This window comes from Lepisosteus oculatus, chromosome 6, assembly GCF_040954835.1.
Source record: "Lepisosteus oculatus isolate fLepOcu1 chromosome 6, fLepOcu1.hap2, whole genome shotgun sequence".
NCBI classification, from domain to species: Eukaryota; Metazoa; Chordata; class Actinopteri; order Semionotiformes; family Lepisosteidae; genus Lepisosteus; species Lepisosteus oculatus.
Window position 1 is genome coordinate 28,879,233 of NC_090701.1, and position 26,988 is coordinate 28,906,220.

The 26,988-nt window shown below is 42.8% G+C and overlaps 1 protein-coding gene across 3 annotated transcripts; it reads left to right on the top strand.

Moving 5' to 3' along the window:
• Positions 1 to 26: 26 nt before the first annotated feature.
• Positions 27 to 26,433, top strand: wdr97 (WD repeat domain 97). Of its 3 annotated transcripts, none has more exons than XM_015354303.2 (22): positions 27 to 178; positions 951 to 1,076; positions 1,396 to 1,991; positions 2,467 to 2,588; positions 2,706 to 3,435; positions 5,999 to 6,147; positions 6,642 to 6,878; positions 7,217 to 7,307; positions 7,973 to 8,105; positions 8,234 to 8,337; positions 16,698 to 16,770; positions 16,942 to 17,097; positions 18,395 to 18,547; positions 19,885 to 20,034; positions 20,369 to 20,542; positions 20,834 to 21,010; positions 21,623 to 21,820; positions 22,046 to 22,167; positions 22,771 to 22,939; positions 23,136 to 23,296; positions 25,409 to 25,470; positions 26,252 to 26,433. In XM_015354303.2, the coding sequence occupies exons 1-22, from the start codon at positions 146 to 148 to the stop codon at positions 26,431 to 26,433; spliced, it is 4,098 nt and encodes a 1,365-aa protein (XP_015209789.2). In that variant the 5' UTR covers positions 27 to 145. The 3 variants fall into 3 exon arrangements, with proteins under 3 accessions (XP_015209789.2, XP_015209791.2, XP_015209792.2); XM_015354305.2 differs by having other exon boundaries at positions 21,626 to 21,820; XM_015354306.2 differs by lacking the exon at positions 21,623 to 21,820.
• The last annotated feature ends 555 nt before the right edge of the window (positions 26,434 to 26,988 follow it).

A 26,988-nucleotide genomic window follows, 5' to 3' on the forward strand; every position in this document is an offset into this window, starting at 1 on the left:
AAGAACGCAGCCATTCAGTAGAACTGCGGTTTGGGCTGCGGGCTGTGGAAACAAAATAGACACCGCAGTTAGCTCTGCTTTCTGTTTTCTGTAGTAACCTGTCTGTGGGGCGGAATATGGCGTCTCTCTTGCGACTATAGTTGCCATGCCTTTGCAAGAAGTTTCTACGATTCTTTCGGTAAGTGAGGTGATTTGCTGGCGTCTCAGATATTCACGACCCTGTATTTCCAGCGCAAGTGTTAGTGCTAACCTTCGCAGCTCTACTTCAATCGTGTGCAGCTGTGAAAGAATATGCAAGCAAGGTGCCACCTGGGATTTTCATGTCCAGAGTAAAAAAATAAGTACTTTCTGTCGGGTGCCTACCCACCGAGAGGACGTGTGGTATCCACTTCCAAAGTAAACCAATTTAATAAATTATTAAACTTGAATTATTATTGATTGTAAACAACGAGGGAGAGTCGCAGTTGTTTAAAAAAAAGTTAAACTAAAAGACACGTACTTTATATAATTAAAAAACTTTTGAACGGGTTTTCCGTGAAGCAACGGACAGATTTCGGACAGGTCAAGGTTATTGCTACTGGTTTTAAATGCTCAAAGATGGCACATGAGATGTACAATTTTGCTAACTGAAAAAACAGAATGTAGTTTTATTCAAGTGCATATAAAGCTTTTATTAAAATGAACTACAGTAATTGCAGAATCCTATATTTCTCGTGTGTTCATGAAAAAGAAAATAAAGAAGAAATCCTTGCAACCAGTCTCTAAGCATTTAATCTATTGAACCTCCTCTGTTCTGTTTCTTCAAATAACAAAGGAGTTAGCCCTGTCCTCCATATTGAAGCTGGGCTTCAGCTGATTCTAAACTTTGTCTTTGTTACAATTGGCATTGAGACCAATCAAAGTTGTTGATTTTGAAATATTAGGTATTATCCATGCAATTTGTTTTTCAGGCCTTGGAGCAGAATCACATGTTGACCACCCAGACCCCTGTCCGGAGAGAGGCGGAGACCCCTAGAGAGAGGGTGCTGAGGAGATGGGGGCTTCTAAGACAAGCCGTCCAAAACGTAGAGGACAAGGTATGAGACTCAGGTTCATCTTCTTTTTTTTGCAAAAGTTCCTTTTTTTGCAAAGTTTGGTTTTGCTTTATTTTTTCCCTTTTAACCCCTTTCTAACATTCCTTGCTGTCTCAACTCTGTGTTTCTGTTCCACCTCTCCATTATACACCTCTCTCTTTAGGCTATTCCCCCATCTCCTTTCTTCTGGTTTCACGTCAAGCCCAGTCATTTCTTGATTCTTTCTCTCTTCGCTTATCCCACCTCTCTCTGTCTTTCGCAGTGTAAGAGTATTGATGTATTACTGTGTCTGACTGTATTAACCCCCTCCCTCCCTGTTCAGGTGAAGCTCAGAGATGACCAGCCCTGTGTTCTGACACATGGGTTGCAGCATCTGCGCTATGTGCCCTGCAGCGTCCCAGTCATTCACATGGGTGGTGGAAGGGAGGCAGAAGGTTTTGTCAGCCTCGACAAGGGGGGCTCTGTGTGGCTTTATCACCCTGATGGGCAGCTGAGGGCAACACTTCAGATGTCAAATTCCTTTGTGGGCATCACTGGCACAGGGCTACCTGACTGTTATGCTGCCTGGGGGCCTCAGGCCAGTTTAGCTCTGTTGGACAGAGACCTGCGGCCCCTGGTTGTCGCTGACTCCCCACCAGACATCTGCACTTGTCAGTCTGCAGAGGGAGTCCTGGAGCTGGTGACAGCAGGAGCAGGGAATGTGAGCGTGTGGTGTGTGCGACACCTGGTGTGCCGAGCACAAATCACAGAGGGGTTTGGAGAGCAAGATATTTTTACTCAGTTGGCCTTGACCCCCTATAACTCCAGCAAGACCCATGGCTGCCCTCACAGGGCATTTGCTGTGAGTCGGACGGCCGTTGCTGTGATTGACCTTTGCGAGGGCCGGCTGCTGGAATACAGGAGTGACCTACATCTCAGGTGAACAAACTAACTGCTATTGATTTTTGTAACTGTAGCTCACCACAACAAACCTCTCATAAATCACCATCCACCTTTGCTTAATATGTTTTGTTATTATTTGGTAATACAATTGGTAATGTTGTAAAAGAGGGCTCTAATTAAAGCTATACAAACTACAAAGTTTAGGTTTCTGTGTGGGGTGATTGCTGGTTGCCATATAAGTCATATTTAGATAGGTACTAATTGTAAGCCTGCTGTTGGGGAATTTCCTGTTCATCAGCTGCATTGCATGTTGATTTCAGGAGTTCTTGATTCAAGTTCTGTATGAGAAATACTTCTTCTATAATAACTTTTCTTGGTCTTCTTCCACCATTTTTCACACAGCAAAAAATTAAATACATGAGAAATCCCCCCCCAAAAGATTAGTCCTTTAAAATTACAAGAAGAGAGGCAAAAATTGAATGAGTTAATAATGAGCTCTTTGCATTTCTAGGAACATCACAGGGGTGGCATACTGCCTCCCACTGGATGGTCTGGCTACTGCCTCATGGGATGGTGTCATCAGGGTGTGGGGGCCTGACTGGGGGCTCCAGATAGTTTTTGTTGGTCATACTGGTAAGAACTTGGAAACAGTAGTACCTGATATACAGCAAGCTCTGTCTGTCCCATTCTGCAACTGACGCATCCCTCTTTCTGTGCTTGTGTGGTTTCTGTGGCTGTGTCTGTCCTCAGGTGCAGTCACGGCCTTGGCTTGCTGCTCTCAGTCTAGCCAGCTGCTGTCCTCTTCTCTGGATGGGACTCTGCGCTGCTGGAGTCTAGAACAAGGGGATGAGGTGCAGACAATATGGGCTGAAGGAGGTGTGCCAGTGGGGTTAGGTGGTCTGAGAGGTGGGGGCTCCACTTTCATTTCCTACTCAGAACAAGGAGTAAACTTTTGGAGATTAACCAGCCTGTACAGACTACACTGTCAGCTATGTGGTGAGGGGGGTGGCCGTGTCCAGAAGATTGTGGCCCCCTCTTGCCCCCCGTCATATCCCACCCGTGCATTGTGCTTGGTTGGGGATAGAAGGTTTATTCTGGTAGCAGGAGAAACAGGGGAAGTCCTTACCACTTTCTGCCTGAGGAAGGGCCAGAGGGCCATAGGGGCAGAGTACTGTCTCCCTCTGGAGACACTAATGGTCCTGACAGAAGAGGGGACAGTGATCAGGGTCAGCATGTTGACCAGTCCAGCCTGCTGCCTGGGAGTGTGGCAGTGTAAAACAGAAGAACCATGGCCAGGGGGTAAAGAGGAGGCTGTAGAAGCTAAGGCCCCCACCTGCCCTGGCCCTGCCCGCTGTCTGCTGGTGTACAGCCATATTACAGACCCCGAACGTGCACTCATGCACTGGAGGAGCCTACAGGAGAACCGGGGGGAGAAGCCAAAGAGGAAGAGGGAGGGAACACAGCGGGATGACAAAAACAGGTAAGACTCTCCACCAGGCTAGATCTATTATGTCTGTTTCAGTTCCTGTATCTACTAACTACTGATCGTCAAAACAAATTCATCACTCTGTTTATACATTTGTTTGTTGAAAAAAAAGAAGATAGTTGTTGGATGTCTATTAAAAGGTTCAGCATCAAAATACTTTTTTGAGAATACACTTGAGTATACACTCCACACATTAGTAAGAGACTTTTCAAGAGAATAAAGTCTTCATGCCAGTACATTGGAGACCAGACTAAATCACCTCAGGTGGAGTCATCAGCAGTGGACTGTATTGTGCTGCAGTACAGAATGATAATCTAAACCAATGAATGTGAAGGTCTAGCTGTGATTGTCTGGCCAGGAGCGTCAACTCCCTGCAGGTTTCTGCTTGTATTGCTTGATGACAACCTGACTGCTTGGTGCCAATTGACTGTATTGACCACTGTCCTGGGACCTCGTTTGCTGTCCTACCTGCAGAGTCCTTCAGCAGGACAATGAATGTCCTCATGCAGCTCATGTAACTACCATTTTCTTGTAGGATACGAATGCGACAGTTCCACAATGGATGCTAGAGCTCATCTGTGAGATGAGCTTGAACAACATGGCATCCGGGACTCAGATCAGTCAACAGACACATGCTTATCATGGCTCTATAAGAGCTATTTCACAATACAGCATCTGAAACCAGAACACCTACAATGTGTTGTAGGTGTTCCAACCTGTTTTGATTGCTTCCAGTGATAAACACGCATGCAGCTAACTTGTAATGTTGTAATTAATCACCTCCAATGACCAACCCTGTTGATCACTAATGTTAATCATCAAAATAAATTTACCTTTACTATGTATAATTATATATCAGTATGTCTGCTACAAAAAAAATTGTCACTGATGATAACACTGAATTTGTTTCAGTTATAATTTGGATGTGACATTTGAGGTCATCATCAGTGTCAAAGGGCTGAATCCAATGCTAATGATTTGTGTTTGACAGCATTGCTTGGCCAGTCAATTGGTTAGTCAGACAGCTTTTCCCAGCACTTCAGGTATTTGTGGAATTAAAGATAGAAAAACTAGCTGCCCTGTAAATCTGTGTACATTCCTTGAATTTTATTATTTGTACTTAATGGGAAATAATTGGGACTGCATTCTGCCTCAAACATCACTAAATAAAATGTAATATGACAGTCATCTGTTAATACAATACTTTTTAACGGTTATCATGCAAGTAATCACACACTTATTATCATTATTATTGTTGAGTTGAATGAATGCAGATTCTATGGGTCTCAGTAAATAATTTCTTTACACTGTTGTGTCATACAAATAACAAAGTTCAGGTGTCTGTGAAGCAGAAGTCTCTTTATTTCATATGCATATGGAAGTCCTGCTTGAAACCACCAGACTTAAAAAATAAGTAGCTGAAGATGGCTCTTTATACCTTAAAACAAAAAGAATTTCTATGACACATTCTAAACAAATGATAAGACAGCAACACATGCCAATTAATCATATCTAAGTTGCAGACTAGACAACAGTTAGTTCTTTTCATGTTCTGGGCGTACAGCCAGCTTACCAGATACATGCCCTTTATCTTACTGACGAAGGACAGGCAGCATCTTTATATATTTGAGCGCAAAGCCAACTTCAAGACACTAGACTGCATAGTTCGCAAAAATACAAAAACAAGAAATAATATTATTATCTCACTTCGCAGGTGTCTCTCTTATCTCTTCAACACTTTTGACAAGCTTTTGTAGTTTAATAAATTATATACAGTGTAGTTAATGCTGAACTTTATTTTACATAGCACTTTTAAAAGTAGCATCACAAAGTGCTTTAAAGTAGATGTAAAACATTGTAATAAGATTAGCAAATTACTAGATAAACATACAAAACACAAGCGGTTAGAGGAAAAGCAGAAAATCAGTCACAGACACTGATTAAATAAAAGCCTTTCTAACAATAATTCTTTTGAGTCCGTATTTAAAGGCACTCAGGGTAGGTGATTCTTTGATATCCTTGAGGATAGAATTACAGAACTTTGGGGCATAGTGAGAAAAAGCCCTGTCATCCACAGAAAGTATACAAGATACCCCAAAATTAGAAAGTCCAGCAATCAGGGCATTGCAGTAATCAATTCTAGATAAGACAAATGTGTTGACCAGTTGCTACAGTTAAAGACAACACAAGACGTAGACTGACAATGTTTGGAAGAATGATGCTTTTCAATATTCTGCACATGAGGGTCAAAACTCAAGTTGGATAAAATATCACCCCTAAATTCTTCAATTGGGATTGAAATACAAGCACAGTGCCATCCACAGATAGGGTTACTGCATTGACTTTACTCAGGTGAACATAGGTGCTGAGGAGCTTGACCTTAGTCTTGTTGCATTTTAAGTGAAGGAAATTTTGGGTCACCCTGGTCATCCATGTAGATATTTGTCTCTCTTTTCTCTTTCTTTTCCCTCTCTGCCACCGTAAACATATATACCCCTCTTTCCTATATGCTATTCACTGCACCCATTCTAGTTACTGTGTTTCACTCTATGTGCAGATTCCTTGTTGTGCTGGGCCAGGAGAGGGGATTTGTGACAGTGCTGTGCTGGATGACGGGGAAAGTTCAGTACAGGACTCCAGCTCACAATGGCCACACTGTCACTGTGTTGCAGGCCAGTCCAGCCACCAGCCAACTCATCTCTATAGGTACAGCACCAGCACTTGTGTGGGGGTTTGCCAATATATTCAAACATGTATACAGACTGTTTCCTGGTGTACCTGTTTATATTTTATTTTTAAGTGTTCATATGTCAGATTCTTTGTGTTTTAACAAGTATCACTACCGATTAAATATCTGAAAAAGTGATAAACACTGAAACTGAACAACATACAGCAAAACAGTATTTCATACAAAGTTATATGTAATTTCATTAGATGTTTTCTGTTTGGTCCTTCTTTATAATATGCAAGTACTTAATGTTTTTCCACCTTACATCTTAATGGTTTCTGTAATTTAAGGAAAAGTAAAAAGCAACATAGATGTAAAAGTACAGTCTATTCAGTCTAAAACAGTCAAAATACAGTAGAAATCTGATTAAAATGAAACCGTAATCTGATAACATTGACAGCAAAAAAAAAGATTAAATGTGAAATAAATTGTGTAATAAAGTTTGTGAGTATTTGTGTTCTGTATTGAACAGGGGAGGATAGGTGTGTGTTGGTGTGGCGTGTGTTCCCCTATGCCCAGGAGTGTCTCTGTCTACACATTAGCCTGTTCTGTGGGCAGCCACCACTGCACTGCACCACACTAGGACCCCTCCTAGCTCTGGCCTTCCAGGAACCTGACAGCGCCACCTACAGCTTGACACAGTTCAACTTGTTGACCCAGCAGCGCACTGACCACCCACCCAGCCAGGACCCAGTGGACAGCATCACAGGTGATTACCCTTACTAACAACCTGGCTCAGCATCACAAAACACAGCAGTCAGCACTGGAGCTAGCAGTACCAAACAGCATGCACTGAGATTACATCAGCTTCAAGTTAGCAATCTTGCTTTTTTAAACCTCACCAATGTAGTTTCTCTTTTATTCCCCTCAAATGATTACCACAGTCCACAAAGCACTTTTCTGCTTCTTTGTTCTTTGTATGTTTGTATACTAGTAGTGGTAAACAGAAAGCCAATATTGCTATATTGTTATTGTTTTAAAAGTGTAATACAAAGGCTTCCATGAAGAATATTCAGTTATCATTAGAGCCTCTTTGTGTGTTCACAGGGCTATGTGCCTGCCCCAGGTTGAAGGTCTTTGCCTCCAGCAGTAAAGATGGGACCATCCAGATATGGGATGATGAGAACCAACTGCTCAGGTCAAGAGCCAGACCCATCTGCCTGTCCCTCTGTGTTCTTTTGTCTTTATCTAGCCTGGTTTTTATGTTTTGTGGTCCAACATAAAACTGTGTATGTGGTTATGTCTTAATTCTGTCCTGTCCTTAGGAAACAATATGGCTCTTTTTTAGAACAAATAAAAGCATTGTAAGAAAGTTGCTAACACCAACACCAGTGGAATAAACATACAGTATGTTTATAATTTTTAAAAAATGATTAAAAGTGGCTTATTATTCTTGTGACTCTATTCAAACAATTTGAAGTTAATGTACATTGAACCATGCTAACAGGTATTAAAAGGTCTAAAGTATTTAGAGTATTTTTCAATTCATCTGGTTGTGTCTCCATATGTCTTTAGAGTATGCCTAAAGACTGTCTCTTTCTTTTTACTTGAGCCTGCCTTTGTATCCTTTTTTACTTAAAAAAATTAAAATAAATTTTAAAAATCAGTAACAGAGCCACACCGGTATTATATGTGTACAAAACTGTTTAGTTCGCAAAAAAGAGAAAATTGTCCTGTTGTGGAAGTTTGTGTGTTTTCTTATATTTGTATGAGAGAGAGGTTAAAGAGAAAAAAGATTTGATTTACCCTGGTTTATCTTGGTTTAAGCATTGACATACTTCCGTATGTATATTGTCCTTCCAGGACCCTCTGTCTCAGTGCTGAACCGGAAAGCCTGGCATTCTGTGGTGAACGTGGTGATCTGTTATTGGGTATCCAGGGGAATCTTTTTAGAATTGATTGTGCTTCGCTCCTACCAAGACAGTATAAACTTCAGGTACAAAAGGGGGGACCCGATTGGCACACTAAGCAGAAACAGAGTGCTGTCTTCTGATCTATACATTGTGGCTGCATATCCTCTATGCATTTCTGGGATTCATAATCTAGCATTCTCTGCTTCTGTAGTTGCTGTGCGACGATCTCCCTGAGCCCATCCTAGACCCTCCCATTCCCCCAGCTTTGGCAGAGAGTGACACCACCTCTGATGCAGACAGAACTGCTATACACAGGTAACCCTCCACCTCCTCCTGCTGTCTGAAGAGAAAGTGCCTGCTTTGGAGTAGCTCATAGTCTATCAGAATTAAGAATGATGCAGGTCAAGCATTTCCATGATGGTACGAACTCAGGAAACATCCAGGAAGAGTTAGAGTTACAGAGTGTAGAGAAAACCGGTTCAGGGACGCCAAATATGTAATCATAGTGGCTCTCTGAAGGCACCAGTTCTGTAGGGTTTGGGCATTTACTGAGACAATTATTAATTGTAGCAGTAAATCACAAAGTTGATTCTTTTGGTGGCTTTAGAATCCAACCATGCGACATAACTCAAACAACGCGCACACACAGGTACTAATACACGAGGATACATTTATTAATACATAGAATATGCATATAAACCTAACAGATCTTAGCGAGAGGGTTATCAGAATACAAACGTTATATATTCAATCAGTTACAAAGAGTTACACATCAAGAGGAAATACGTTCAGTATATCATTCATTAAGACCGTTTCGTAAAGTGAACTTGGTTACAACTTCTACATTAGATACTCAAACAAGTACATAACTCTTAGGAATTAAATTGATATCAACTGGTTTGGATAACAATTGAATTCTCGAGCTGTAATGCATTGAAGTTGAATACTCATCCAATCTTTGGGGATTCAGATCTCCTGCGGGCACAAAGAAACAGTTGCAGGCTGTTGCTGTCCAATCCGCGCTCTCTGGCTCCGTGCCAGGCTGTGATGTGCGGCAAGCGACGGTGCGCTGCTGATGCTCACTGTTGGCATTAACTAGCAAAGTTTGTGCACAGGAGAAAAGATGACTGTGGGTCCCAGCAAGTCAGGAAGAGGACCAGTTCGTTTATGATGAAGAGCTAGTTCTGAATAGTAATTCAGCTGTCCACAGTTCCGACCTGTTCACGAGGCCTGCTGCTGGTTACTCTCTGGCAACCTCCACTCTAGACTCTTAGAACAAAGGAAAGTTCTGGCACTCGGACACACTGGCCGTTCCGTGGTTGTCCGGGCTGAGTCTCAGGATGGTCAGGAGGCGCGCTGCGAGAATGTCCTGCCCTTGGGAGCCTTCTGCTCCTGGGCCGTCCTGCCCTGGAATTCTCCTTTGAATCTTGTTGAATCTGAATCTCAATCTTGTCGAATCTCTCAGGCTCTCTGTGTTGCCTGTTTTTACCTGGAGGAACTTCAGCTCATTGATTGGCTGAAAGTTCCATGGGCATCAGAGTCCCACGTGGGTTACTCGGCCCTACCAGTCCCTGATTGGTTGATCAAGGTGAGATATGAGTCACTTAGTCCTGACACTTAGTAATGCAGTCCAGATGTCCAACTCGCACTCCCTAGACAGATAGGCACCAATGGATGACCATTGATCATGATAGCCAGGCTTAGCTAAATGCATCCCCCTTTGGGAGCTGTCCTTGGACCTTAAATCACCTTGCATGAATGGTTTCTCTGTGGCTGCACCACAGAGATGAACAGAGAAATGAGGCCTAATTTGGGAAAGCTCAGAAACACTTAATTCTGCCTTATTATTAAGCCTCGCCACTACATATCCCCCCTTTTTGAAGGTCACGAGGTCCTGAGGCGTTGTTGCCTTCAAAACAAAACAGAGTTAAGTGATGTCCCTTGCCATTAGAACATTAATCTTAAATGTCTACATTACTCCTCGAGAATTCATACCGGAACCAGCATTGGATACAAACAGGATGAATAACATCTGGAGTATGTATAAACACGGTAGGAGACATTATCTCAGTCTAGGAATTACACATCAGGAAGTTCACTGTCAATATCTGATACCTCTGTGGTAGATATTTGGGGAGAAGTCACTTCCTTTCTTTTGACATGCTACCTTTGACTCATTCATGCTACCCAGAGTACATCTTGATGTGAGAGTACATCATTCAGAGTACACTGTCAGTCATGATCCAGCTACCTGGCAGTAGTGTTACAATAACAACAGTTCCTGTTCCCAGCCCCCCGATAAACCACAACACCTGTGTTGGGTATCTGCTAGGGTGATTTGGAGGTTTGTTCCATTAAAGCAAACTAACTACCTGTACCTCTTCAGGGCTTACTGTTTCTTGGATTTCTATCCAATTGAATAGTGTGGCACCTGAAGGCATCTTAGACCTCAAGTTTGGTCTTATATTGTCTGGTTCCAGACCGTACAGTGTTAAGTTACCATGCTGTACTATGGCCTCCTCGGGAACTTACAGGAAAACTATTGGTTAGATAGCTGCATTGTGGTAGCTGTATCATGCCTGTCACAAGTCATAGTGTCAGTTAAATGTGGTGTGCTGACCAGCCATTTACTTCCCACCTGCTCTTCATGGGGTTCATTAACCTCCCTCTGCTCATTAGTAGCTTTACACCCTTCATTGGTGAATCGTTTAGACACAGCCAATGGATAGCTTTGGTAGCCATACCCATCTCAAGATTTGGAACCGAATTCAATCTTGGATTGCCTTCTGGGTGAGCTATGAGCGATGGGGTTAATGTCACACACTCCTCTACTGAGAAGAGTGGAATCAAGTGGGTTGGGATTTGTGCCGTGGTTAGACTGGCTACAGTGGCACTAAACTCCCTTAACAGGTCTTGTGTCAACATTCTGGCCTGTTGCACACAAGCATAAACCCACTGTATAACACCGGCAATCATGTCCACTGGTTGGGGAATAAGGTTTAACCCTGTTGCATAGGAAGTTGCCTGTAGGGCTTTCCCTAAGCTTTCCAACTTTTGCTGCTGTTGATACAGTCTGTCACTACCCTCTGGCATTTCTGACACCTGCCTTCTTGGGGCAGTCAGGGTGAGAGTGCCAGTAGCACACAAACCTACCAGAAATAGCAAATGCACAACAGTGGTGGCAGCAATCAGTCCTCCCAAAAGTCTTTTCGGGTGGCTGATCCCAGTCATCTCCTTCTGAGTGACTGTTGCCTTTCTAAGCTGGCGCGGCGTGTACATGGTGTCTTTCTCAGTATGCCCTGTGGCATCTTGGGCACCAACATCCTGGAAATCTGGGGAGATCTGACGCAGCGGCTGATGCTGCTCCTCCTTTTCCAGGGCATCTGCTTTTTCGATTTGTTCATGCCTGTGCTCTAGGAACCCTGCAGGGGCCGGTGCAGCGGTGGAGCATGCCTGACCCTCGGCTGAGTGGTCATCTGGAGCACCTGAGTGATCTGGGATTGTTATCCCATTCTCACTGTTCAGGTCCACCCTGCACACTTCCTGATTGAGGAATCCCTCTATCGGCATGTTTACAATCGTTCGCTGGGGGTAGGTGTAGGACACCTGCTCGCTCCCCCCTTCCCTCGCTAGGGGTTCAGGGAGCTGCCCCAGCACTGGGATAGCTAGTTCACTGTCTTTGAACTCACTATCACTCACCAGGCCCATGTCAGTGCAGGCGGGGATTCTGACACCTCTCTTTGCGATGTCCTGCACTGGCAGGCGGGTGGCTTGACCATCCAGCTCCAGTCTGGCTGAACCACTGTTGGTCAGACTCAGACTGACAAACTGAGCTGGTGGCTGTAAGAAAACCAGCTCGGCTTTCATTCCCTGTCCCTTCTGGGGGACTGGGTGTGTAGGCAACCCTGACGTTGAGGCAGGAACAATCAGGTCAGTCTCACTCACTACCTGGTAGTTGTGAGAAATAATGTTACCTGACTGCAGGTTCCCTGGGTCAAAGCAGAGGGAATCGGCATCTGGGATCAGGTGTGTCCACAGCGCAGTAGTCTCAGCGTCGAGCTGGACCTCCTGTCTAACCTGTGAATGTTGCACCAGGGGCACCTGGCGGTGGCCCTGTGACAGCTGCTCAAGCAGATCCTCACTAATAGAGGACCTCTCAGGGCTAAGGGTGAGGGCTACATCACCAACCTGCTCTCCTGCCATCTGGATCCCTTCCACCACTGCGGGGTGGTGGTCCTGACCCCTCTTGGGTGCCAGGGTGCACAGGGAAAGCTCCTTTTCATCGCCAGGTGGGGAGATCTGCTCCTCTTTAGGGACGTAAAAGGGGTGTGCTTTACCTGGTGGATCAGGCGGCTGCTTGGAGCAGCGCTCCTGTGGCAGGGAGGCTGTTGGGACCTCAGCCGGGACAGGACTTCCCTGTATATCTGGGGAACAAGGAAATATTTTTATTTCTTGTCCAGAGGGAACAGAAGGAATCTCCGCATGGGCTTCTGTGTTCGGTGGGCTCTGTGTGAGCACAGTCTGCCTCTTGGCCCCCCTTTCCTTCTGTACAGAAGACTTAGGAGCCTTGACCTGTTTCCACACTTTGCCTTTCTGGTGATCCACCAAAGGTTCCTCTCTGAGTCGCATGCCCTTTTCTTTTTCTACCCGTTTGAGCTTGCCGTGTGACATCAAACACCTTTCAACCTCAGTGTCAATCAGTGTCTCACTGGGTAAGACATCTCCCATGGCAGCCTTGAGGTAAAAGCTTCTTGCTTTTCCTCTGCGTTTTACTGCCTGCTCTGTGACTTCAGGGGTGGAGTCAGCACTCACTTGGGAGTGGCTGACCTTATCCAGGCAGGAACCATTCCGCTCAATCAGATAGACTGAGGGAGGGAGAGGGGGCGGGTCTCCGCCTCCTCCAGTGGAGAGTATCAGCTCATTCACGCTTCCGGCAGCCTTGGGGAACGGTTGTCCCTGTCCTAATAAAGCTTGTTCAAGCCTGGCCAGGCGGGCGGCTACTGAATCCTTTTGTTCAGTTTTTTCTAGCCCTTTCCCTCCCCTGGTGTTCTCATGGCACTTAGGACGCTGGGTGCGGTCCAGTGTGAGTGCTTTGGAACGGGGCTTAGCCAGCTCAGGAGCCTGTGCTCCTTCGAGCAGGGGGGAATTAACCCTGCTGGCTCTGACGGCGAACACAGTCGCTTTAACAGCTTTTTGCTCAGAGCGACTTTGGACATCATACTCCCAGGCTTTCTGCACGAATCTCTTAATATCAGTCATTTTCATGGTCTGTGCATCTATATGCATTAAGATCATCTTTCTGACTGATGGGTGGAGATTCGCAATGAATAAACCCTTGAAATGTGTGTTCTCTTCGCAACCCTCATCATTTCGCCCTGCAAAATAAGTTCGTCTAAGTCTCTCGTAATATTCGCGAGGGGACTCTGCTCTCTCGTGCTTAATGTTAAGAGCGGCGGCTATCGCAGCGGTCGGGTCAATAAACGCACTGTATTCTTCGATAAGTGCTTGACATAGCTGCTCAAAGTCATTACAGACTTCTTTCATCTGCCTAGCCATCCACTCATGTACAGCTCTGCTGGTAGTTTTTCTAACCAGAAACACTTTCTCCTGTTCTGTGGCGTTTGGCAGGTACTGCAGGTTATACCTGAGGTCCTGAATATAACTCTCGATATTATTCTCTGACACTGCGGGGTCAAATCTCTCTATGTCCTTCGCTAGCTCTCTCAGAGAATGGAGATTTCTTCTCCTAGCTTCTCCGCTGACGGAGATATGGAAGAGATCGTGGTCAGACCTGTCGCTGCTAGAGAGAGTGCTTAATAGCGACTCGAATTCAGACCTTTTAGCAACCATCGTTAAACTTAAAGAGTATTACTTTTAAGTACGAAATTACAGTTTTACCACAGAAAACCACAAGATCAAGTATGCAATCAACCCGGTAGATCGCAAAAGATCACAAAACAATCAAACACTGCTTAAAGAGCAAGGGGAACTTTTTTTCCTTTCGGCTTTCAGCACACTGTATTGTCGTGTATGAAACCCGCGGCGTTTTATATTGAATTATTCCGCTTGGTTGACTCATTTCAGTCTTGCCACGCCCGTGCCAGGGACGCCAAAAGATCACAAAACAATCAAGCACTGCTTAAAGAGCAAGGGGAACTTTTTCTTTCGGCTTTCAGCACACTGTATTGTCGTGTATGAAACCCGCGGCGTTTTATATTGAATTATTCCGCTTGGTTGACTCATTTCAGTCTTGCCATGCCCACCCAGGGACGCCAAAATAATGTAGAGAAAACCGGTTCAGGGACGCCAAATATGTAATCATAGTGGCTCTCTGAAGGCACCAGTTCTGTAGGGTTTGGGCATTTACTGAGACAATTATTAATTGTAGCAGTAAATCACAAAGTTGATTCTTTTGGTGGCTTTAGAATCCAACCATGCGACATAACTCAAACAACGCGCACACACAGGTACTAATACACGAGGATACATTTATTAATACATAGAATATGCATATAAACCTAACAGATCTTAGCGAGAGGGTTATCAGAATACAAACGTTATATATTCAATCAGTTACAAAGAGTTACACATCAAGAGGAAATACGTTCAGTATATCATTCATTAAGACCGTTTCGTAAAGTGAACTTGGTTACAACTTCTACATTAGATACTCAAACAAGTACATAACTCTTAGGAATTAAATTGATATCAACTGGTTTGGATAACAATTGAATTCTCGAGCTGTAATGCATTGAAGTTGAATACTCATCCAATCTTTGGGGATTCAGATCTCCTGCGGGCACAAAGAAACAGTTGCAGGCTGTTGCTGTCCAATCCGCGCTCTCTGGCTCCGTGCCAGGCTGTGATGTGCGGCTTGCGACGGTGCGCTGCTGATGCTCACTGTTGGCATTAACTAGCAAAGTTTGTGCACAGGAGAAAAGATGACTGTGGGTCCCAGCAAGTCAGGAAGAGGACCAGTTCGTTTATGATGAAGAGCTAGTTCTGAATAGTAATTCAGCTGTCCACAGTTCCGACCTGTTCACGAGGCCTGCTGCTGGTTACTCTCTGGCAACCTCCACTCTAGACTCTTAGAACAAAGGAAAGTTCTGGCACTCGGACACACTGGCCGTTCCGTGGTTGTCCGGGCTGAGTCTCAGGATGGTCAGGAGGCGCGCTGCGAGAATGTCCTGCCCTTGGGAGCCTTCTGCTCCTGGGCCGTCCTGCCCTGGAATTCTCCTTTGAATCTTGTTGAATCTGAATCTCAATCTTGTCGAATCTCTCAGGCTCTCTGTGTTGCCTGTTTTTACCTGGAGGAACTTCAGCTCATTGATTGGCTGAAAGTTCCATGGGCATCAGAGTCCCACGTGGGTTACTCGGCCCTACCAGTCCCTGATTGGTTGATCAAGGTGAGATATGAGTCACTTAGTCCTGACACTTAGTAATGCAGTCCAGATGTCCAACTCGCACTCCCTAGACAGATAGGCACCAATGGATGACCATTGATCATGATAGCCAGGCTTAGCTAAATGCATCCCCCTTTGGGAGCTGTCCTTGGACCTTAAATCACCTTGCATGAATGGTTTCTCTGTGGCTGCACCACAGAGATGAACAGAGAAATGAGGCCTAATTTGGGAAAGCTCAGAAACACTTAATTCTGCCTTATTATTAAGCCTCGCCACTACAAGAGATACCAAAGTATATGGAATTCTGACTCTAATTATCCTTGGTATAAGGTTGCATTAATGGCATATACAATATCACTCCAGAGATGACACCCCTTACCATATTTTTTACTAACAAATTAGCCAGTTTATTAAATACCTGTAACAGTGACAGTAAAGATGTATCCATTAACATACATTTAGGAAGAAAATGCCGCAATGCATGCAGTTCAGAACTGTATTCACATTGGTTTTAAAATACCTAAATGATATATTCCAGTTAAAAAGCATTCACAGCAATTGTGATGTAAACTGATGCATTTAAGCCATTGTTTTTCATTTTTTGTATTATTTTTCTTCAGGCTGCTTTGATTTTCATTGTGCAGTAATAACAGTGTGTTTATTGTTTCAAGAGGGCTTTCAATAAGGCAATTTAGTGTAGTTGTTAAAGGTAAAAGCTTTCTACAACTGTAATGTAATATGATTGAGGTCCTGCAGGTCTTACAGATTTTGTGATATATCCAGCATCTACAGAACTGGATTTGTTTAATTGGTCTGTTTAAGTAATCAATCGGGCAATTAAGAGTCCTTGTGGAGTGGAACGTACTGGAGTTCCTTATCCCCTGCCTTAGGCACAAAAACTCATTCTGGAGGAAAAGATACAAGGAAGGATTCACAGACACCTGTGCATGTCAAAGCTGATTCCGGATGATCACTGAGATAAGCATGTGTCAAAACGATTGCAACATTCCTGTCTGTGAAGGCTCTGTTGCCAATATGTTGACCTGGAGTATACAGCACAATACTTGATGATCCTAGCAGATGCAAGTTGGACAGTATGGAGGGGCAACCCTTTTTAAACAGCGGCCCTTGAATGTGTCACTACTTCTAGGCATGTGTCATCTTATGGATGAAGTTAGAAATTGCTTCATTACCCCCTCAAGCTTTGGATCTGGTTGACACAAAAATTCCAATAGGAATAAGAGTTCAATATCTGTGTCCTTTCATTCACAGGTTAGTCAGCCAAACCTTGGAAGATGGTAAAGAGGGGAAACTCCATAGCAGTGAACTACAAAACAAGGAACAGGTCAGAACACAGCCTTCTGCCCTTTTCTACAACTAAAAATGGGGCATAAAGTATTTCTTACTGCTTGAAATTGTGTCAGTGCAATTCTCATTCTCCTTGTGTCACTGTGTGCAGTTCCATTATGCTATGACTTGTGTCACTGTATCTGTTAGAGACTGTATCTTTTCCCAGGACTATTTGGCCTTAGTCGCACGGGACAGAGACCTGGCTTTGCTGCAGCAGGGGGCTATAGAGAGCAAGCGGAGGCCGCAGCGCAGCCGGGACACACAGAAAGAGGCATTTGCTCATTATCTGCAGCTTCTCTACAGAGATCCACCTAGAGTGAAGGTACCAGTGCTCAAAATGTACTTAGCTCTGATTGTCATAGATCAGTAAGATAAGATAAGATCACTTTATTGACAATATAAAATTTCTTATTAGGTATTAGGAATTCATCTTTTTCACATACCCCAACTTGCTCTCCCTGAGACACACAGACAGGGAGAGAAGCTTGGGGTCAGAGCACAGGGTCAGCCATTTATACAGAGCCCCTGGAGCAGTTGGGGTTAAGGGCTTTGCTCAGGTGTAGGATTCCTCTGCCGGCCGTGGGATACGAAGTGGCAACCTTCCAGCCCCAGAGCCACCACACTGCCACCCAAAATAATGACTGGAGCATTGTCATGGGAATCTTTTACTGAGCAGTTTGATGGGCATAATAAAATCTTTCATTATGAGGAGCACCTTTATTTTGCAGAACAATTTGAATGTGTAAACAATAAACATAGCAAGTGGAGTTTTTAATGTAACAGAAAGTACCAAAATAGATACAAACTTAGCAAAGGTGAAGGGAAGACTGTTAGTCTAGAGGTAGAGAACATAAATTACAAATGAGCAGCTCTGATGAAGGGGCAACAGAAGATCTGTCTCCTTTGAGCACTGTATGAGTACTAAAGTAGCAGACTTTCGAGACTTACTACAAAAGGTGTCTCTTAAAGGTAAATGTCCATGTCAAATGTCAATTTATCCAGAAGAAAATTTATAAATACAGTTTTTATTACAGTCAAACAGTTACTTACTGTACATACTGTATATAAGTTCAATTTTCTTGGCTCTGTCTTTTTCCATTGTTATTGTGAATGCTGCAGAAACATGGATCCACTGTTAACAGGGAAATATAAGGTCCCCCATCACCGTCACTCAGCGGTACTTTTTGTGGATCTAATTAGATCAATAAAAAATAGATTTGTGTGTGAAAACCTTTCAGAAAATTCATCTGATGACTGGAGGCTGTGGCTGTCTCATGCAGAAATGAAATTAATAAAAAACAAGAGAGTACTGCATTTCAATATGTCATAATTAGATACTGCACCATTTTGTATCCACAATCATGTCACTAACACATTAAGCTAAATGCTGTCTGTTCAGTACATCAATACATAAACAGCCTGCAACACAGTAAGAAATTACCCTGATGAGCTGAGAAGGTTGCAGTATTAATTACAATGCTGACAGCATGTCTGATAACAGGGAACTGCCTTTGTATCAGATATGTATTTAGCTATAGCAATTCACAGTGGTTTATGAGAAGGTTACAAGTTTTAAATCAAAGGCTGTATTCCAGGATAATTCTCCTTTCTCCTCCCAGGTCCCAGAGGATGAACTGTTTGATCTACAGGCCCAGATGTGCCCCAAGGCTATTACTGCCTTACTTCCCATACCCGATACGCAGAGAGGGGGCTTTTTCCCTGATCCTGCCCTTGCTAAGCCCTGGGTTCACAGGTCACTGACATCAGAGCAGGTGAGATAGGATCTACTTGTCCAGCATTTTGTTGTTTCAGATCTTGTGCTTTTGTAAATTGTACCATATAATCATTGCTGCTCTTTTGGAGTTCCACTCTGAGTCAGAAAAGGGACTTCAAATCTTCACACATCATGGACTTTTTGAAACACCTCATCCTTGTCTGTAATGGGCTGGGGTCGAACACAGAGTAGTGGGTGTTCCATTCCCTAGCCACCTCCCCCCACCCTCTTTAGCTTCACTACAAGTCTCCTCTGTGCTTGTTGTTCTATGAATCCCACGAGCAGCAGTTTAATTACTCCAACAATGTTCCAGGTGGCGAGCCTTGAGCACTGAACATTACTTACCAGTATTTTACTGGTATTTTACTGGTGTCAGATCCCTCTCCAGTAGCATATATTCTTCTGTCTAATACAGTATTTCAACCTCTTTCCTGCCTACTACCTCGAGGATTCACCTTAGTTCTTCCATCTCCATCTCTCCCTTGCCGTCCCAATTTCTCAAACCAGTTATTTAATATTTCATTGAAGATTGAAAGACACTCATCAATGCTGATTATTTCTAACCCTGAAATAGCAAAATAGCATTGCAGTTCCTTTTTAACATTCAGCTCTCCGTAGTTACTCTCTCATTTTCAGACACAATACTGAATGACCATTCTGCAGGTGCTCTAGACATCCTAAAGTGGGCTCTGTCACAAAAATGTTTTGTTGCTGGTACAGTATGTAAAAAATAGTCCTAAAAATAACAGCAATTACCAACTTTACCAAAGCCAACAGATAAACAGTACCAGCAATCAGTGATTCAATAGTCAGGCCGAACAGTAACTGGTGCTCACAGCCTAAAAAAACATGGAGTGAGCACACAAAGATAGAATAGTATAAAATTAAATTATTAGCACAAATAAACCAAACCACCCTGGGAAAATCAGTGTAAATACACTACACAGCTCCCCACAGTTTGCCCTACCTATAAACAACAGCAAATGCATCATTTAAATTTAAAAGAAACTATACTTCAGGTAAGTGATTAATATGTATACTAATTGAGGAATACTAGTTTATTATGTAATGCTTTGTGGTCTTTTTCATTTAAAAGTGTCCTCAGAAGACATTAAAACATGGTTCACACACACACACACACACACACAATATTACTCGGTTAATGTGGTGTACCTGTACAATGTTCTGTTTTAAGACTGAGTTTCTTTGCTAGATCAGTAACTTAAGATTTCACGTATAAAATTCACTTTAGTCAATTTGGAATAATGAGCAGTTTTTGCAGGGTGATGAGGTACCTCACTGTTACTGTCTCTGTGTGTATCTATGTATTTACAGGTTCAGTGGTCTAGTCCTACCCCAAGGGGTTTGTGGGGATCCATCCCAAACTCTGTGCTGGTGGGGCAGCTATGGCCTCCAGAACAACTGGACAACAGTCAGAAGGAGAAGACCTGGAGGGGTCCCACTTTGAGGGACAGTTTAACTCAGGTCAGAAAAGGGCAAGTGGCTGGAGATTGAGTCAATGGAGCTATTTATGTTGTGTTATAAATGTTGTGCTGTATTGTGCTAGGGAGGTAGTTTGCTGTGGAAGTCTGGGAGCCTAGGGCCAGGAAAGCATTCTGTATATGGGGACTTGAGTCTATCAGTTATTGTGTGACTAACAGTGTGAGGAGTGATGTGTGTTTCTGTTTGTAAGGGGGCAGTCTATCTGTGTGTTCTGCACTGTAATGTGCCCTTTTTTCCTGTTAACTACAGAGTGGCTAGTTATTTTGTTACTGCAGTGTCCTGTATTTATTTAAAATGCTGTGCCTTGTAATCTCAGTGCATTGAAGAAGATGATGATGAGGCGAGGACTCTATGCTATGATGATGATGATGATGATGATGAAGATAAAGATGAACTGGATATCGCAGCCCTATTGGACAAGGTTACCATCAATCCTCCAAAAGAGAAGACACCACCCCCTCCTGTCGAGGATAAGGGCATCAGTACAGAGGTCAGTGAGAGTGAGGAAGAGAAAGAGATAGAAGGAGCAGGAGGAAGAACAAGAGACTGACTCAGTGACATAAGAACTGGGGAGAGTAGGAGAAGATTTGGGGATTTATTAAAAGAGGAACACAGGGCAGACAGAGGGAAACATTGACAGAAAGGGGAAAGGATGCAGTTGAACAGAAATGATGGTGGGTATTGGGGAAACAACTTTAGAAGTCAATGACAGATTATGGTACGATATAGGCAAATTAAACCTCTTCCTCTTTTTGTTGTTGTGTTTACGTCTGTTCCGCAGCCTGCCCCTCGTCCACCCCCTGTGCTGAAGCCTCTGAGACCAATGAAACCTCCACCCCCGATTCCCACCCCCACTCCGCCACAACCCCCACCCCGCCAGCCCTCCGTCACTCTCCCATCTTACCTTCTACAGTTCCTGGACCAGCACTGGTTTCAGACACTCTTTCCAGACCCCCAGGTAAGAGCAAGACCAGGACATGCACAGAAGCACAATGACAGCACAGGGGCACACTGACACAAACCAGGACTCTGCAGTCTATGTACCTATAATAGTATTAATATCATTAGACTACTACAAATAGCTACCCTGGTATTAATATTGTTCAACCCATTTACTGCACTGGTGCTAATAATATAGTATATAAAACAGTGTAAGCTTTTGTTGTTTCATTATTGTTGAAGAAGCTAGTCCAAATCAATCACTCCATTAATTTTTATGTGCTTCATATGATGCATGTTTTCATTGTGGGCACCGATGTGTTTTACACAGTCAGGTCATAATACAGTATGATGAACAAATAAAAATTGTAGTGGTGTGATAAAAAAATGATTACAGTAACCATTATTTACAGGAACTTTCTAATTAGTAATTGATCAGTGATTTGACTTATTGTATAATAATTTGTGTATTTTAGTAAGTATGATCAAAGGTTGAATGAAATATTAGCCCTTATTCCAGCTTACATCTTTAGCCAGTAAGATTGGATATTAATTAGAACTCTGTACCAGGTCTTCCAATCTGGTCTGAGGGTGGAGTGGAGTGTGTGTGACCCAATCATCTGTCTGTCAGCAGCTCTTCAGTCCATCCCACAGCGCTGGGGAATTTGTGCGACAGCTCCTGCACTGCTTGAAGCGTAGTGACTTTGCACTGAAAATTGGAATTCTGAGAGCCATTCTCACACTACATCAGCAGGGGGCACTGCAGGACAGCAAGGAGATCAGCGTTGCTCTGCTGGACACAGTGCGCCAGGACAGCAACATACTGATGGTACAGCAGTAAACACGGAGATAGAACAGGGGTGGCAACTAAAATATAGGCAAAGCATTAGGGGGCAAGTAGGCGTATAGTAGGAGAAAAGGGCTCCAAAATGAAATAAGATGCAAGCAGGAGGGGGGAATCTGAAAAAGGATAGGCAGCTTGTATTTTTTCTTGTGGCTATCTTATGTCTAAAAAAAGAGTCTGATCTGTGGATTTGTGTTGGTTCTACAACAGACCCCTAATGAGAGAGAGTTCTTGAGTGAGGCCCTGTGTGCGTTGGTCTCTCTGTGCCCCAGTAGCACAGAGCTTGCAGTGGAGCTGATCACACATGTGGCTCAGGGAGAACCAGGGATCAGGTGAGTGATAATCCAGGAGCAGGGAGGCAGCGAGGATGTGAGCAAGAATTTACAGTGTACGTTTGTCAAGAATGAGAATTAATGCATCATTATTACATCTCAAGAATAAAACAACACATCTCAGACCTTTTGCCTCCAGGGTAGAATTTGCTCTTGAATATCACTGCAAATATAAATTAGTTCTAAAACTTGAGGGGGGAATTGTTTTAAATTTTAGCTACACAAGAGCTGGAAAAGTTGACTACTTTTGCACTCTCTCATACATCTGTGAACCAGTATTCATTTTTGTAAATACAATGTGATTATTGACATTGAAGGAACTCTTTTATCCATTTTTCTAGAAAAGAGTAGTCAAACTGATGGATTCTTTATGCTACTGTTCTACACTGCGCCACATTGCTGGTTATTCTGCATGATTTAAATTTTTTCTGTATTTAAGATCACAGTACTGGTTCACAAGCATTTTTTCCTTTTTCACATCATAAAACATTAGTTTATGAAAAACTCTTCAAGGCAGTGTACAACATAAAGCCTTTACAAATATACACAAAACTATATTTGTTGCAGTGTCCATGTGCCCATCTCTTGGTTTCCTCAATGCAGGCGAACACTGCTCCCCCTGCTGGAGCGTCTAGGCCTGGAGGACCAAGAGGGCTCTCTGATCACAGAGCTGGACTCTTGGGACATCCAACAGCAAGGAGTGCAGGTGCCCAGGGCACAGTTTCGTGATATTGCCAGCCAGTGGCTCCAGTCCTGGACCTGCAAGTACAAGGTATGGAATAGACATGAGTCCAAGGAGACTGCAGCAATTTACACATATTCCTCTATGCAGGTTGTCACAAAAAGCCAGGTGTTGTTTTATTATATAAAATTGATGGTTTCTGTTATTGTATTAAGAATTATATTGTTATTAGGGTGAAATGCGGTGTGAATAAATACATCAAATGCACACTCCTCCACTCTTTCAGATGGAGCACAGACAGGTGTTCCTGACACAGGAGAGGCCAGCACTCAGTCCCATCGACGTACTCAACTTCTTCTGCAGTGTGCAGAGAGAGAGTCTGTGCAGCTCTCTCCCTCCACCACCAGGCAGAAAAGACACAGTGCTGCTGCAGCCTCACAGACACAAGTAAGAAAGCTACTGTACAAAGGAGCTATTATTGTCATACATTGGTTAGAAATTGAGCATCAAAATATTCATCACTATATGCATTTATGTTTTTAGAGAAAAGTAAAGTTTGGATGAGGATTAAATGGTTTTTTTGCATCATTTCAGTAAAGTTTCACAATCATCACTTACAATTGGCCAATATACTGTACTTAAATCCGTCTTTCAGATGAGACATTAAACTGAGGTCCTGATTCTCAGTGGTCATTAAAGATCCCTGGGTATTTCTCGATAAGAGTAGGGAGTTATCCCAGTGTCCGGGCCAAATGGCCTTTACCGTGGCCTCCAAATTCTCCCCAAGTATGATTGACTTGCACTTGCCCTGGGATGGACTGGCGCCCCGCTCCTTCCAGGATGACCCTGCTTTGCGCACGTTGCTTGGCAGGTAGGCTCCGGCTTCCTGCGACACCGTACGGTATTAAGCGGTTTGGCAAATGTCATGACATGACTGGACATAAATGATTTTGTTCATCAATGAGAGCTAATTGAGCACAGGAGATGATAGTTTAACCTGTGGAATGTCATGCCTAGTTTTAATCTAAAAAAACTATTCACAGAAAAAACTCACAACACCTTCATGCCACTGAGATGTTTGAAGCAGGTTTATGTCATCTCTAGTGGATTTGTTAGCCGTGGAGCCAAGTCCTTGAATCAAGGGTTTTAACAGACCACCCTGATGATGAGAGTCAATGTGATGCTGACGTTCAGACTATTTTAATGTTTGTGTAGCACAGCAATTAATGAGGTGGTCCAAGTGTGATAATCTGGGAAGGAGTGTCTAATCACTACAGTTTAGACTGATGATAGCCTGTCTGCACAGTGCTACAGGGATTCGTTTCTGAGATCTAATTTTCTGGAAAAATGTGTCCTCCTGTTGCTCATATTACAATGGCATTCTGTTTGGATGTGAATGTGACTGTCATGTCAAGGATACCTACTCATTCAATAGACACATGCTTGTTCAGTCTTTAAGGGAACAATTGACCATAATCCCAAAATATAGCATTTGCAACACAGTACAAAGGATTCATCACAAATGTAGTTTATATGACTACCAGCTGTAGGCACACAGGAAACACAGGAAACATGTGGCTTTTACAGTAGCCCCCCTGTTGATCAACCTTACAAATAGAAAATGAGTCCTATCTGATCACTAAAATGTCAGTGTACCTACAACATAAAAATAAATCCTAAAAACCTTGTGAATTTCATGCAGGAAATAGTGATTTAAAACTCTTGGAACTCAGCATATTAGAACTGCATTTTATTGATTTAGCACAAAACATAGTTTACATGGGGGGAAGTCACTGCACTATTTGAGCTATGTAATTACATTAATTCTGTATTATATTGTGAACTCCATTTATGCCATATATTGAAAGATAGCTCATTACATTCCTTTTCCACCCCTTCCTGGGGCAGAACATGTTTCAAAAACACAGAGCATGTTTTGGGGAGAAAAAAAAATATCCCTGTCTTTGCTTTTCACAAAATGGTATCTCCAATGTTCAAAACCCCTGGCACAACTGCTGTGGATGGATAATAATATATGCGTACTCTACCAGTGGTTTCGACCAGCCCCCAGTTCTGTTCATGATACATTCCCCTGCTGCTTTTTCACTTACGCTTTGGTTTGCCAACCACAAGTCCAGCCAACATTCCAGATCCTGTCACAGTTCCCCTGGTAATACAAACATTGTAGATCCTCTGTTACATAGGACTTCTATGGTAGCTAAACTTATATTGGACCACTTTAGTGCACTCTCTTTCATGCTGATTTACCTCTCTTGGGTCCATGCTTAGCAAACAATTTTTTTTTTGTGGTTCAACGACTTTTTGATGTCTTTAAATCTGGCATTTGTAATGTTTAAATCTTTGTTCTTTTCTAGTAGTATTTTCTGTGGGCTTACCTAATCACTAGGCTCTAAAGTGGCTGCTAAATAGCCAAATTTCCATATTCATATTGTGCTAAACTGAAAATCAGTGTTAATTACTCTGATATATTTTTATATACTTATACTTATTATTCGCTCTGCAGTATAGTTTTGTGTCACAATTGGTATTGCTTTCCAGATCCCAGGCTATCCTGCGACTGGGAGAGACTCACAGCCTGGCCAGGACTCGTACAACACAAGGTGAGCAGCTCCTCCCTCTCCCCACAATGAATGCTGAGAATCCGAGGGGAAAAGTGTATTACTTTTTTGTAAGTGTGCATGTGTAAACGTTTATATTTCACTTATCACGTGATAAGATAAGATCATTATTGAGTCTCTACTATATTAATTTATTATTTATATTTGTTTTACTATTACACTTATAATAGTTGTATACAGTTTAGTAATGGATTGAGTTGGCAGGCACTGTAGATATTTTTGGTGTGTGTGCCATTTCCATGATTATATAGACATTCTGTAATACAAACTGGACAAATGATCCCCCAACAATAATTCTTGATTTTATTTATTTTTTTACCCAGAAAACATATCAACACATAGTCATTTTATAAATTACACATTAACATAATTTGCACTCTTCAGTTATTAAAGGAGTTTGTTAAGAATTTTAGTCTTACTTTTATCACCTGCTCAACTGGAAACCATCACTTACTAGAACCTATGAAGGTGACTTCAGCTTGCTCTACATTATCTCATATGAGATATCTCATATGAAAATCCCATTTCTACACCTGAGCAAAAACTGAATCAAAGACACAAACAGCAAAGACACACAGCCCTGTCACATGGTAAACAAGTGAACACAGAAACCAAACCACCAGGTAAGGATGTGTCTCGGCTTATTTTTGTCTTGGCACTTAAACATTTTAATTTCCTGTTTAACAAAAATCCATATTTTAATAGGACAATACAGTAGCTCTAGCTACAAGTCATTCAGTCTCACCACCTGTCTCACCTGCAGGCCTTGCTCTACCACCGCTTCCTAACCGATCCATGCTCATGGGATTTGTGCCCTTCATCACACTTCCTCTGCCTCGGGTCAGCCTCTGCCCTTTCCCCTGCCCTGCGGACAAGCTCTCCCTGCAGAGTGGAGCCCGGCGCTACTTCATCCTGGAACAATCCTATGTTCACAACTACAAGTGATCCCCGGAAAGAGTCATCTGCTATAGAGATCTTGTTGCTGCAGTACTGACCCTTGCCAACTCTGTAGTGTCAAAGAACATGGGTTTATATTTGAGTTAGAATGTTCTTATAAACATCATTTGTTTGGTAAATATATAGCTCTTCTTTGGCTGTTGGAAATATAGCTTCTTAATCTTAAAAGGAATAAGGGTCCATTGATTATTCTGAACGAAAGCTGCTGTTTCTGCTTACCAGAACTATTACGTCACACCCACACTGCTGCATGTATGATAGATACAACACAGGTCGTTCATGCAGAAGCTGTATGTGAATACTTCAAGTAGTTCAACCAAGACTTCATTGAACTTTTATATCCTCTGCAATCAGTGCATTCCCAGAATTCTTCCTAGTGCTCATTACTTCAAAGACATCAAGCAAAGACAACATCACAACATTTGACAATCCTGTGATCACTTCCTTCAATTATATTTAAATTATCAATTATGTTTTATGCTGCAATTTAAAGGAATGGACTCTACGTTGTCTGAAACTGTAACTACCACATAAAGAGCACCT

What these genes read in the sequence shown, in the direction of transcription:
- wdr97 (XM_015354303.2), top strand. Translation starts at nt 146, where the DNA reads ATGCCTTTGCAAGAAGTTTCTACGATTCTTTCG. An exon ending in AAGTTTCTACGATTCTTTCG is followed by an intron (nt 179 to 950) that starts GTAAGTGAGGTG and finishes TTTGTTTTTCAG; the next exon opens with GCCTTGGAGCAGAATCACAT. An exon ending in CACTCTTTCCAGACCCCCAG is followed by an intron (nt 21,011 to 21,622) that starts GTAAGAGCAAGA and finishes TCTGTCTGTCAG; the next exon opens with CAGCTCTTCAGTCCATCCCA.